Source organism: Bos mutus, chromosome 9, assembly GCF_027580195.1.
Source record: "Bos mutus isolate GX-2022 chromosome 9, NWIPB_WYAK_1.1, whole genome shotgun sequence".
Classification (NCBI taxonomy): Eukaryota; Metazoa; Chordata; class Mammalia; order Artiodactyla; family Bovidae; genus Bos; species Bos mutus.
Window position 1 is genome coordinate 29,925,307 of NC_091625.1, and position 13,887 is coordinate 29,939,193.

At 37.7% G+C, this 13,887-nt stretch overlaps 1 protein-coding gene across 1 annotated transcript in view; it reads left to right on the forward strand.

Moving 5' to 3' along the window:
* The window catches only part of TBC1D32 (TBC1 domain family member 32), a 215,902-nt gene that overhangs the window by 31,802 nt on the left and 170,213 nt on the right, over positions 1 to 13,887 (forward strand). Inside the window, exons 7-11 of the mRNA XM_070376353.1 lie at positions 1,090 to 1,168; positions 1,296 to 1,399; positions 1,495 to 1,556; positions 2,328 to 2,472; positions 8,341 to 8,400. Coding sequence (XP_070232454.1) covers positions 1,090 to 1,168; positions 1,296 to 1,399; positions 1,495 to 1,556; positions 2,328 to 2,472; positions 8,341 to 8,400 — 450 coding nt within the window. The remainder of the gene's footprint in view (positions 1 to 1,089; positions 1,169 to 1,295; positions 1,400 to 1,494; positions 1,557 to 2,327; positions 2,473 to 8,340; positions 8,401 to 13,887) is intronic.

Sequence of the window (13,887 nt, forward strand, 5' to 3'; positions counted from 1 at the left end):
CCTCTGCCCATGGAATTCTCCAGGCAAGAATATTGGAGTGAGTTGCCATTCCCTTCTCCAGGGTGTCTTCCCAACCCAGGGATTGAACCCAGGTCTCCCGCATTGTGGGCAGATTCTTTACCATCTGACTTCTTCTTGGGTAACCATTTTCTTAAATGTATTAATCTAATATTTGATATGAAAAGTGAAAGTGAAGTTGCTCAGTCGTGTCCGACTCTCTGCAACCCGGTGGACTGTAGCCCACCAGGCTTCTCCATCCATGGAATTTTCCAGGCATGAGTACTGGAGTGGGTTGCCATTTCCTTCTCCAGGGGATCGTCCTGACCCAGGTCTCCTGCATTGTAGGCGGATGCTTTGCCATCTGAGCCACCAGGGAATCTCCCATATTTGATATAGGCAAGGTTATTAGTTTTTTCCTCAAAGTAGAACATTTGAGGGAATTTTATTTTTTTAATGAAAAATTGAATTTCACTATTAAGATTAATCCCATCAAAGTTGGTATAATTAAAATGATAAGCTGTCATTTCTAAGTACCTGTTAGTGTCACGTACTGACTACTTCTATGATCTCATTTAATTTTTTTACATTGTGATAGTTCCTACTTTATGTTTTAATAATGTAAAATTTTATAATATAATATTTTTCTTGGGAGTAGGTAAAATTATTGAAGTCCTAAAAGTCTAAACTTTCCTGTAAGCAATTAAAACAAAAACAGATACTGGATTTGGAAAGGAGTGGGTTGTTTTTTACATGTAGTACTCCTACTGTTTCCTTGTCTGACAGCTTTACATTGTGTTAGATTATAACAAATTATATTGTTTCCTTCCTTTAGTGAACCTCACTCTGCCTCCTCATGTCTGTCCCACTATCACCAAATTTTACAATGTTCTGCTGCATTAGATTGACTCTTAGTTTTGGTTGACTTTACTTTTTGCCAACCAACACAAGAATGTGCCATTTTAGTTACATTTCTATTGAAGTTTTTGAATGGTCATGTGTTTATTAAGGTTTTCGCTATGTGAAAAAATGATTCTTACAAAAATAGATGATGAAAGAATCTTGGATACAAATTTTGTTTCATTTCCATAGGACCGGATTTTAAAATTCTATGCACAGACGTTTACACTTTCACCATTACATATGACCAAGGAAATTTATACAAGCTTAGGTATGTTCATTATATCATTTTCAAAACTTTTGAAAATTTGTGCTTAAGAAAAATGGACAGGAAATAACTTTTTAGAAAGCACTATAACTGAATGGCATAATAACCTTATTTTTACTTTTCCTTTTAGCTAAATATTTGGAGTTATACTTTCTTTCTAGAGAAAATAATATTCCTACTCTTTCAACTGGCATAGACATAAGTAATCCTAATGTGACCCATTTACTTAAAAAGGTATTTACTTTCTGTAATATGCTTTTATTTCTCTTGATGTAATTCTGTATTTAAGAATTCTAAACTTTTGAGAATGGTTATATACTGTTTTATAGATTCGTCTTCTAAATGAATATCAGAAAGAGGCTCCATCTTTTTGGATTCGACACCCAGAAAAGTAAGCCCCCTAATTTATACCAGTAATGAGATTAGGAATCTTACTGGCCACATACATTTCAAAAAGTAGATAGTCAACTGATTTTATGCGGTTTGTTTTTAGCTTTTCATGTTTTGTACTTAGCTATGTGAATGGCTCTAAACCAGTATATATAATACAGTTTAATTATCACAATGGGTTTCTCAAGTGGCTCAGCTGTGAAAAATCCACCTGCCAATGCAGGAGATTGTGGGTTTGATGCCTGGGTCTGAAAGATCCCCTGGAGAAGTACATGTAACCCACTTCGGTATTCTTGCCTGGTTAATCCCATGAAGAGAGGCACCTGGTAGGCTACAGTCCATGGGGTTGCAAAAAGAGTCAGGCACAAGTTAGTGACTAAACAGCAGCAAAATTATCACAGCAAGGTAAAAAGAGGGTGCTGTAGCCTCAGGTTCTTTCATTACTGCTCTTTGAGTCTTTGATACTTGGGTGAAGTTCCTTCAATGTTCTTTAAACTTTTCCCTTTTTAATTCTAAGATTTTTAATGAGGTTGTAAGGGTAACTGTGGTCTAAAAAGGAAAGTTAAATTTGAACAGCCAGTGTTGAAGTAGAACATAAGTTTTTAGAGCAGAGGAAATTGGGGGTGAATCTCATCTCTGCCATTTACTGAAATATTAAAAATGATGTTTCTAAATAGTACCCATTACTTTGTCATTCCATAAATAAAAAATGTCACTGTTATATATATAACATTTTTTTTTTCTAAAAATCACTTATTTCCCAAACTATCAGGTATATGGAAGAAATTGTGGAGAGTACCTTGTCTTTGTTATCAGTTAAACATGATCAAAGCCATCTTGTCTCACAAAAAATTTTGGATCCGATATATTTTCTTGCATTGGTGGATACCAAAGCTGTGTGGTTCAAAAAGTGGATGGTAAGGAAATACGGAATGTTTTTCTACCTTTCTTTGCATTGCTATATTGTTTTAAAAAAATAGCTGCCGTTTGTTTACAGCGTCAAGAATTCTAATCACGTTTACATGTGTTAACTCAATTCTTATAACAGTTTATGATATAGGCAGTATTATTATCCTATTTTACAGATGCAGCACCTGAGGCATAGAGAAGTAACTTGCTCAGTATTCTTTACCTAGTAGGTGACAGATTCAGAATAGGATTTTAATGGTAATTCATTTGAATCTACTAAACTGAATGACCTATTCCAAATCATGTCTTATTTTATTTTATTTTTTAATTTTTAAAAGCTTTTGGCCTTGCCACTCCACGTATGAGATCTTAGTCCCCCGTCCAGGGATGAAACCTGTGCCCCCTGCATTGGAAGTGCAGAGTTAACTGTTGGACTGCCAGAGAAGTCTCATATCTTAGTTGTAAAGCTATGAATTTTTAAAGAAGATGTGGTAAACCATAAGGGTTCAGTTTCACTTTTCTCTGGCTTATAGATGTCTGGAAACATCTCTTCATTTGCCACTTCCTGAATCTGCAGTTTAGAAAATGTGTTTAATGCCTGAATGCTGGTGACTTCCTGTGGAACTGACCACTGCCTTAGAACTATACTAATATTAAAAGATTGTTAAACACTGTTAGCTCCCTCTTCTGCTGTTGAGTAAGAGTAGTCTGCGTCTGACAGTAGTCAGAGTTATACTGGATTGTGTTCTTATGTCTTTGTCCCTCTCAACATGTATTTGTTGCAGAGGAAAGGATGGGAATGGGCCATATCTTGCCATGCAAACCATGCAAAGCAGCACCATGCTTCATTATTACTTAGCATGGTTTGGATGTTATCTAGCTGATGCTTTATTTTTTTAAATTTTTATCTCAACTGTATCAGTTCAGTTCAGTTGCTCAGTCGTCTCCGACTCTTTGCGACCCCATGGATGGCAGCACGCGAGGCTTCCCTGTCCATCACCAACTCCCGGAGTTTACTCAAACTCATGTCCATTGAGTTGGTGATGCCATCCAACCATCTCATCCTCTGTCAGCCCCTTCTCTTCCCGCCTTTAATGTTTTCCAGAATCAGGGTCTTTTAAAATGCATCAGTGCTTGGCATCAGGTGGCCAAAGAATTGGAATTTCAGTTTCAGCATCAGTCCTTCCAATGAATATTCAGGACTGATTTCCTTTAAGATTGACTGGTTGGATCTCCTTGCAGTCCAAGGGACTCTCAAGTGTCTTCTCCAACACCACAGTTCAAAAGCATCAATTCTTCAGCACTCAGCTTTCTTTATAGTCCAACTCTCACATCCATACATGACTACTATAAAAACCATAGCTTTGACTAGACAGATCTTTGTCAGCAAACTAGTGTCTCTGCTTTTTAATATACTGTCTAGGTTGGTCATAACTTTTCTTCCAAGGAGCAAGTGTCTTTTACTTTCCTGGCTGCAGTCACCATCTGCAGTGATTTTGGAGGCGCCCCACATAAAGTCTGTTGCTGTTTCCATTGTCTCCCCATCTGTTTGCCATGAAGTGATGGAACCAAATGCCATGATCTTAGTTTTCTGAATGCTGAGTTTTAAACCAACTTTTTCACTCTCCTCTTTCACTTTCAGCAAGAGGCTCTTTAGTTCTTCTTCACTTTCTGCCATAAGGGTGGTGTCATTTGCATATCAGGTTATTGATATTTCTCCCGGCAATCTTCATTCCAGCTTGTGCTTCTTCCAGCCTGCCATTTCTCATGATGTACTCTGTATATAAGTTAAATAAGCAGAGTGACAATACACAGCCTTGATGTACTCCTTTCCGGATTTGGAACCAGTCTGTTGTTCCATGTCCAGTTCTAACTGTTGCTTGACCTGCATACAGATTTCTCAGGAGGCAGGTCAGGTGGTCTGGTATTCACATCTTTTTAAGAATTTTCCACAGCTTGTTGTGATCCACAAAGTCAAAGACTTTGGCGTAATCAATAAAGCAGAAGTAGATGTTTTTCTGGAACTCTCTTGCTTTTTTGATGATCCAGTGGATGTTGGCAATTTGATCTCTGCTTCCTCTGCCTTTTCTAAATCCAACTTGAACATCTGAAGTTCATGATTCATGTACTGTTGAAACCTGGCTTGGAGAATTTTGAGTATTACTTTGCTAGCCTGTGACATGAGTGCAGTTGTGTGGTAGTTTGAACATTCTTTGGCATTACCTTTCCTTGGAATTGGAATGAGAACTGCCCTTTTCCAGTCCTGTGGCCACTGTTGAGTTTTCCAAATTTGCTGGCATACTGAGTGCAGCACTTTAACAGCATCATCTTTTAGGATTTGAAAGAGCTCAACTGGAATTCCACAACTTACACTAGCTTTGTAGTGATGCTTTCTAAGGCCCACTTGACTTCACATTCCAGGAGGTCTGGCTCCAGATGAGTGATCACACCATTGTGATTATCTGGGTCATGAAGATCTTTTCTGTGTATTCTTGCCACCTCTTCTTAATATCTTTTGCTTCTGTTAGGTCCATAGCATTTCTGTCCTTAATTGTGCCCATCTTTGCATGAAATGTTCCCTTGGTATCTCTAATTTTCTTGAAGAGTTCTCTAGTCTTTCCCATTCTATTCTTTTCCTCTATTTCTTTGCACTGATCACTGAAGAAGGCTTTCTTATCTCTCTTTACTATTCTTTGGAATTCTGCATTCAAATGGACCTATCTTTCCTTTTCTCCTTTCCCTTTCACCTCTTTTCTTTTCTCAGTTACTTGCAAGGCCTCCTCAGACAACCATTTTTCCTTTTTTCATTTCTTTTTCTTGGGGATGGTCTTGATCAGTATCTCCTGTACAGTGTCACGAACCTCCGTCCATAGTTCTTCAGCCACTCTATCATATCTAATTCCTTGAATGTCTTTGTCACTTCCAGTATATAATCTTAAGAAATTTGATTTATGTCCTACCTGAATGGTCAGTGGTTTTCCCTACTTTCTTCAGTTTAAGTCTGAATTTGGCAATAAGGAGTTCATGATCTGAGCCACAGTCAGCTCCCGGTCTTATTTTTGCTGACTGTATAGAGCTTCTCCATCTTTAGCTGCAAAGAATATAATCATTCTGATTTCAGTGTTGGCCATCTGATGTTGTCCATGTGTAGAGTCTTCTCCTGTGTTGTTGGAAGATGGCGTTTGCTATGACCAGTGTGTTCTCTTGGCAAAACTCTATTAGCCTTTGCCCTGCTTCATTCTGTACTCCAAGGCCAAATTTGCCTGTTACTCTAGGTATCTCTTAGCTTACTACTTTTGCATTCCAGTCCCCTATAATGAAAAGAACCTCATTTTTGGATGTTAGTTCTAGAAGGTTTTGTAGGTCTTCATAGAACCCTTCAATTTAAGCTTCTTCAGCATTACTGTTCGGGGCATAGACTTGGATTACTGTGAAATTGAATGGTTTGCATTATCATATCAACTGTATGATAATGCCCGGTTAACCAAAGCATCTGTTTGGTGCTTAACATTTACCTGACCTCTATATAGTATATGTTTGGTAAATTCTTGCTCAACTTAATTTAGTCTTAACTCTTTGTTCCTCATGGCAAAAAGATGGGGAGACAATGAAAACAGTGACAGAGTATTGTTTTGGCCTCCAAAAATCACTGCAGATTGTGACTGCAGCATGAAATTAAAAGATGCTTGCTCCTTGGAAGAAAAGTTATGCCCAACCTAGATAGCATATTAAAAAGCAGAGATATTACTTTGCTAACAAAGGTCCTTCTAGTGAAAGCTGTGGTTTTTCCAGTAGTCATGTATGAATGTGAGAGGTGGAGTTAAAGAAAGTTGAGCACCATAGAATTGATGCTTTTGAACTGTGGTGTTGGAGAAGACTTTTGAGAGTCCCTCAAATAGCAGGGAGATCCAAGCAGTCCATCCTAAAGGAAATCAATCCTGAATATTCATTGGAAGGACTGATGCTGAAGCTGAAGCTCCAATATTTTGGCCACCTGATGTGAAGAATTGACTCATTAGAAAAAGACCCTGATGCTGGAAAAGATTGAAAGCAGGAGGAGAAGGGGACGACAAAGGATGAGATTGTTGGATGGTATCACTGACTCGATGGACAGGAGTTTGAGTAGGCTCCAGGAGTTGGTGATGGATAGGGAAGCCTGGCCTGCTGCAGTCCATAGGGTTGCAAAGAGTTGGACATGACCGAGCAACTGAACTGAACTGAACCGAAACTGAAACTTTGTTCCTCAATCTGATATTTGACCTTTTTCTTTTTTTGATTATCAAATTATACCACTATTATAGAACATATGCAAAATATGTAAAAACACAAACAAAATTAAATATCTCTAATTCTATACATGGGCCTAACAACTATTGAGATTATATTTTATGTAGTTGTATGCTTTAAAAAGACCTAAACAGATTAATTTTAACACATCATATTCTAAGTGCTTATAATTAACTTTTTTCACTTAACATTTTTATTGTCAGCACTTAATTCTAAAGAGAATGAGACACATCACAGGAAAACCAACCAACAGAAAATTATTAAATAGCTCCCATTAGAAATAGTTCTAGTATTACTAAAATTTATCACATTCTTCACTCCTCTAAGGCAGAAGTTGTCATACTTTATGTTAAGAGCCAGTCAGTAAATATTTCTGGCTTTGTAGACTGGCCTGTCTCTGATGCAACTAATCAGTTCTCTGCCATAGCCCAGAAGCATCTATAGATAAAACATTGTTCACCAAATATCAGGAGGCAGCTAACTTTGACCTGAGGGTTGTGGTATGTGAACTATGGTCTAAGGGATGTACTATGAGCCTTTCTTTTCAGAACATGGTCAATAGTTTAATGGTAAGGCAGCATATTTCTCTTACTAAACCTGAAAAATGGATTAATGATTTTTTTTAAACATTTTAAGCTACAAGGGTTAAAACACAGAAAGTGAGAGTGAAAGTCACTCAGTCGCGTACAACTCTTTGCGACCCCATGATCTATACAGTCCATGGAATTCTCCAGGCAGGAATACTGGAATGGGTAGCCTTTCCCTTCTCCAGGGAATCTTCCCAATCCAGGGGCTGAATCCAGGTCTCCTTCATTGCAGGTGGATTCTTTACCAACTGAGCCACAAGGGAAGCCCCCAAAAAACCAAGGGTTTTGATTAGCTCTCAATTAATGCAAACCTCATTTGATTAAATTCTATTCCCCAGAAGTTCTGATAGCTTTTACAGAATATTATTTTTTAAAGTAAAATGAAAAACTACATTAAAGGCTAATGATATTGAACCTAAGTAATATTTATGTAAAATTTCCCTTTTGTACAATGCATAAAAAACATATTTTAATCTCATTTTTGTTTAGTTCTAAGGAGAGTTTTTTTTGGCACTTTGAATTGGTTTTAAAATATGGTTGGCAGGGAATGATTAAGATACTGTCCCTTGAGAGCATTTCAACCTAGGCATACTTCTGTGTATGTAAACATTACAGCTCCCTCCTTGTTGTGAGAGTTGCGAGTTCTCCCCTCATTTCTTAATCTTCCCTTTAGGCTCTGTCATAAACTGGTAGTCGGGCATATTTTTTGGTTTTAAAATAACTTAGTGTGGTAACTGGACACAACTGAAGAATAGAATCTGTGCCTGGATAGATCAGGGATACTGGTCTATTAGTAAATGCTCCAGTTTTTAATATGATTTGCATTCTTGTGATTGCTATGCTTATAAATCATTGTACTTAGAAAAACCTGTTTTGCTTTGATTACAATAATTTAAACTAAGTTATTCTGTAATTTATGTTATTAGAAAGAAATGGTGCAGGAAAAATAGATTTTGAATGGTATAGCCTGAATATTAAATGTCATTTTCCTCCTAATTTTAGCATGCATATTATAGCAGAACTGCAGTACTAAGACTTCTCGAAAAGAAATATAAATCTCTGGTAAGTCTATGTTTTGTTCTTATCTTGAGAAATAATATCACAAGAAGATATATGATGTAATAACTTGAATGTGCAAAGTTGAGTGATAATTAATGTTGGATAATGAAGTAATCCCCATTTTATGTGACTTTTAAACTACCATTCTGTGAAACATAAAAGGATAAAAGTAGAGACTTAAAATGCAGTCAAGATAAGAGTTAGGAAGTATATAACTTCATAGTATTAATAAATTGAGCTGCTAACAAGCTACTTTGGGATAAGCCATTAAGTCTTATCATATGGTTTAATTCAGAGCAGGTGTTTGTAGCGTTCCCCCCCAATTTCATTCTACGAAATTTACCCATGCTTTTGACTGAAAGTTGCTTTAAAAAACTCAGAATGGTAAGTGCTTTTGTATTCACACATATTGATTCAAGTTGTACTAAATACAAACTGCTGCTGCTGCTAAGTCGCTTCAGTCGTGTCCGACTCTATGCGACCCCAGAGACGGCAGCCCACCGGGCTCCCCCGTCCCTGGGATTCTCCAGGCAAGAACTCTGGAGTGGGTAAATTCAAACTAATACTGTAAAATATATTAGTAAAATTCTCAGCTTTTATTGCTATTGGTAGAACAACGTGTTAGAGCACTGAAAGGAATGAATTCAGCAAGTCTAGCGAATAATTGACAAATACGAAAATTATGAAATTAAGATTATATGACTTTCAGATAATAAATATGTTTTATGGACTTAAGTAAAATCTTGAGAAGAGAAGTGAAGAGAAAGATTCCTAGGATTGTGAATTTTAAGAATACTGTAATAGGACATAAATTGAAGAAAGGAGAACAATAATTGTTTTCTGTTTGAGAATTAAAAGAATTGGGATTCAGAAAGGAGAAGATGGACATATTGACTATTAGAATGGGAATTTATTTGCAGAGGTAATAGGTATTTAAAAATCCTTAGAGAAACTGAAAGTCTTTCTGTATTTCTCTCTCATTCCCATTTTTAATGGAAATTTGTTGCTGCCACATGAGCATAAAGTGATCTTGCTAGAATAGAGAAAGAAGAAAAAACAGGAATGAATTTTTTCCTTGCATGATTTGACATACAGATATCTCACTCTTGCTGTCAGAAAGGCCTTGGTGGAAGTATTTCAAATGTTTCTTTTAGGTTAACTCTTAAAATATGTTCCTTATTTGAAAAGTGAATTATACTATAGTCAGTTCTTAGCCCACAAATATTACCAGCTTCAATATTCTACCAACATGTTCAGATATTTTATCTCACATACATAATGAACCAAACTTGCATCTTGCATGAGATTTCATCCTAAATCTAATTTTCTCTTAAAGTTTTCCTAAATTTACCAAAATACTAAAAGATATTTTTTTTATGGTTGTATCTATGGGTGTACGTACATGTGTGTACACACACACACACACACACACACGTTTCCCAGGTGTCTCAGTGGTAAAGAATCCACCTGCCAATGAAGGAGACACAAGCTAGATCCCTGAGTTGGGAAGATCCCCTGGAGAAGGAAATGGCAACTCGCCCCAGCATTCTTGCCTGGGGAATACCATGGACAGAGGATCCTGGTGGACTACAGTCCATGGGGATGCAAAGAGCTGGACACAGCTTAAGAGACTAAACAGCAGTAGTAGTGGGAAATTTGAATCGCTCATGGATTTGTCTTTTGTTTTATAAGAGATCCTTGTGAAAGGACTTCAGGCATAGCAGCGTGATATGAGTATCTGCTAAAGCATGTCCTCTAACTTCTGATAGGTGCTGTCTGATGATATTTTGTACAACAATGAAACAGTGGCATTGTCCAGGGAGGCAGCTATTAGCTATATATATCCACTGAAAACTTAATGTGATTAGGGAAACTAAGAGACTAAATTTTTGATATTTTAATTAAATTTTAAACTAATATGTGTTAGTAGCTACTCTGTGCAGTTTGTTTGTGAAATGTGTGACATTTTCAATAGATAATGTGCCTGCATGCTCAGTCACTTCCGTAGTTTCTGACTCTTTGCGACACTATGGACTGTAGCCCGCCAGTCTCCTCTGTCCATGGGATTCTCCTGGCAAGAATACTGGAGTAGGTTGCTATGCCCTCCTCCAGGGGATCTTCCCCACCAGGGGTTGAACATGCGTCGCCTGTGTCTCCTGCATTGCAGGTGGATTCTCTATGGCTGAGCCATAGGGGAAGATTCAATAGGTAGCACTGGGCGACAAATCATTCATGTATTGTTGCCAGTTTTTTTAAAGCCATATCTGAGGAAGTTAAGAACTTTGTTTTTATGAACTAGCTGAAAAGCATTTTGGCTATCAGCACAGATATTTAATCTTTTAACAATTGGAATCTTTTGTCCAGTTTACCCTTAAGAGAATGGCTTCTGAGATGGCCTTATGTAGTACATTTCCTATTTTCCTTGCCCTCTTCAGGTTGCTAAAAAAAATATTGACAGCTAGGTTATTCAAAATTTTGTCTGTTTTTTTCTGCCTTCCTGTTTTCATACCACCACCACTCCACTCCTCCTCTCTGCCCCCACCCACCCTGCCCCAATCTTAGGGATTAATAGTTAAGTGAACTGGCTAGTATATATTTCCTACTGCAGGAGAATAAGTATGAAATAAAATCCTGAATTTTACAGCAAATATATCTTTTGTAAGGTTTAGAATTTCTGCTTTATTGACTACGCCAAAGCCTTTGACTGTGTGGATCGCAATAAACTCTGGAAAATTCTGAAAGAGAGGGGAATACCAGACCGCCTGACCTGCCTCTTGAGAAACCTGTTTGCAGGTCAGGAAGCAACAGTTAGAACTGGACATGGAACAACAGACTGGTTCCAAATCAGTAAAGAGTACGTCAAGGCTGTATATTGTCACCCTGCTCATTTAACTTATGCAGAATATATCATGAGACACGCTGAGGTGGGTGAAGCATAAGCTGGAATGAAGACTGCTGGGAGAAAGATCAATAACCTCAGATATGAGATGACACCACCCTTACGGCAAAAAGTGAAGAAGAACTAAAGGTCTTCTTGATGAAAGTGAAACAGGAAAGTGAAAAAGTTGGCTTAAAGCTCAACATTCAGAGAACTAAGATCATGGCATCTGGTCCCATCACTTCATGGGAAATAGATGGGGAAAAACAGTGGTAACAGTAGCAGACTTTATTTTTTGGGGCTCCAAGATCACTGTAAATGGTGACTACAGCCATGAAATTAAAAGACACTTGCTCCTTGGAAGAAAAGTTATGACCAACCTAGACAGCATATTAAAAAGCAGAGACATTACTTTGCCAACAAAGGTCCATCTAATCAAGGCTGTGGTTTTTCCATTGGTCATGTATGGATGTGAGAGTTGGACTGTGAAGAAGGCTGAGCACCGAAGAATTGATGCTTTTGAACTGTGGTGTTAGAGAAGACTCTTGAGAGTCCCTTGCACTGCAAGGAGATCCAAGCAGTCCATCCTAAAGGAAATCAGTCCTGAATGTTCATTGGAAGAACTGATGCTGCAGCTGAAACTCCAGTACTTTGGCCACTTGATGTGAAGAACTGATTCATTAGAAAAGACACTGATGTTGGAAACATTGAAGGCAGGAGGAGAAGGGGACAACAGAGGATGAGATGGCTGGATGGCATCACCGACTCAATGGACATGAGTTTGAGTGAACTCTGGGAGTTGGTGATGGACATGGAGACCTGGTGTGCTGCAATCCATGGGATCGCAAAGAGTGGGACACGACCGAGCGACTGAACTGAACTGAAAGTTTAGAATACTGATTTTTTAAACCCTCAACTTGACTCTTTAGTATTTAAATTTACCTACTATATATTTGGTTTCTGCTCCTGCAATTTAAAGGGGATATTATGTCTTGTAGTTGTTCGTCTTCTGAGATGTGCCTTTTTCAGTGATTGTTACTCTTCTCAAACCAAAGATAAAACATGTAAGAAGTGAGGGAAAGAGTTAGAAGGAACAGAAGTAAGTTTAAGTGGGTAGTGAAAATAAAGATGAGTAGAAATGAGTGCAAGGAAGAATGAGTTTTTGAAGATTTGAGTGGAAGTGAGCTAAAGAATATCTGAGAGAGATTATTTGGAGATAGTGCTTTGAGTTCACAGAGAAGCTGTTTGTTCATTTGTCTTCTAATTCTTTAGAGCCTGTTTTAACTATGTTTGTCATATCAAAATTTCCCCGTAATGGCAGTTTTTGGAGAATTAGGATTTTAATATAATTTCATCTCAGAAGTATTTCTATCAAGTGGAGGCTGCATCCTAGACAAATTCCTGATAAACATGAAACAAATCACTATACTTTTGGGCAAAAGTGTGTGCTTATGAATGGTGTTTCAGGTTCTGACTAAGCAGAAGTGAGGGAAGGGCTGTGTGATTGGTGACAGAATAATCATTGATTCCCTTTTTTTCAAGAATTGACAAGTCAGGGAGTGTAGCCATGAAATTTTTGTAGAAGTCCCAAGGCAATATGACCAGTTTCCTTTAAATGAGTTTATTGCTGGTAGCCACTCATCTCAGGGCTGGTTTGGATCGAATTGACTGGATTAGAGACTTCTTGGACTATGCCTTCTTCTGAGCATTCTTTTATATATTCAGTAGATGCAAGCTAACCCAAAACAAAACAGGAGTTCAGAGTCTGTGCAAATAACGACAAAAGCAAAATGATCACAAAAGAATAGGCATGTTAATAATAGAACAATAATAGAACTAATGACCCAGTGGTGCTCCTCCAAAACAAAAAGGCTTCTTTGTACAAAGAGCTGTTTCATAATAAATCCAAGGATAATAAAATCTAGCAATGAGAACTCAATAAAGCAAGATGAATCTTAGATCATCGTTGACACAGACCCGAGTGGTGGCAAATCTGAAGGATTATCAAAGCTTGGGATTTATGGCCCCAGTAGACGCTTTTCTTTGACGACCCCATGGAAATGATGCCAATTGAGAGTCCTCAAGGTAATCTCCATGGAAGCTCCAGAAATGTTGAAGTTTAAGAGCACTGTTCAGTATCTGAAACAATGCATCAAACTGTATTTGTTGCTTACTTAATTAGGCAAGGCAGATGTTAATACAGGATTTTGGGGAAAACTTGGAACTGGTCTGATGGGCTTTTAGAGGTGATAACTGAGTTCAAGCCAACAGTAAATTTCCCAGAGCATGTCTGTTGTTGGCTGACTTTTAGAAGAAAGGGGCTACTGATTGGTTGGTTTTCAGAAGTAAAGTTCATTGAGATCTGTTGACATACAATGATTTACAAGATTTTAAATTTGTTCTAGATACCTGTTAACCATGGTTATATAAAAGTATGGTTGTTCTGGCTTTTATCCTTAGAACCATAACTCATTTCCAAGGATTGTGGGGAATTTTTAAAATTAATGAATAGGTGTTATTCTGGAAAGGAGGGAAGATGGTTAGTGTAGTGGTGGGAAAATATTTCAGGGCCATGGAATAGCATGTTTTAAAGGCTTTAGGGATTGGAAAAT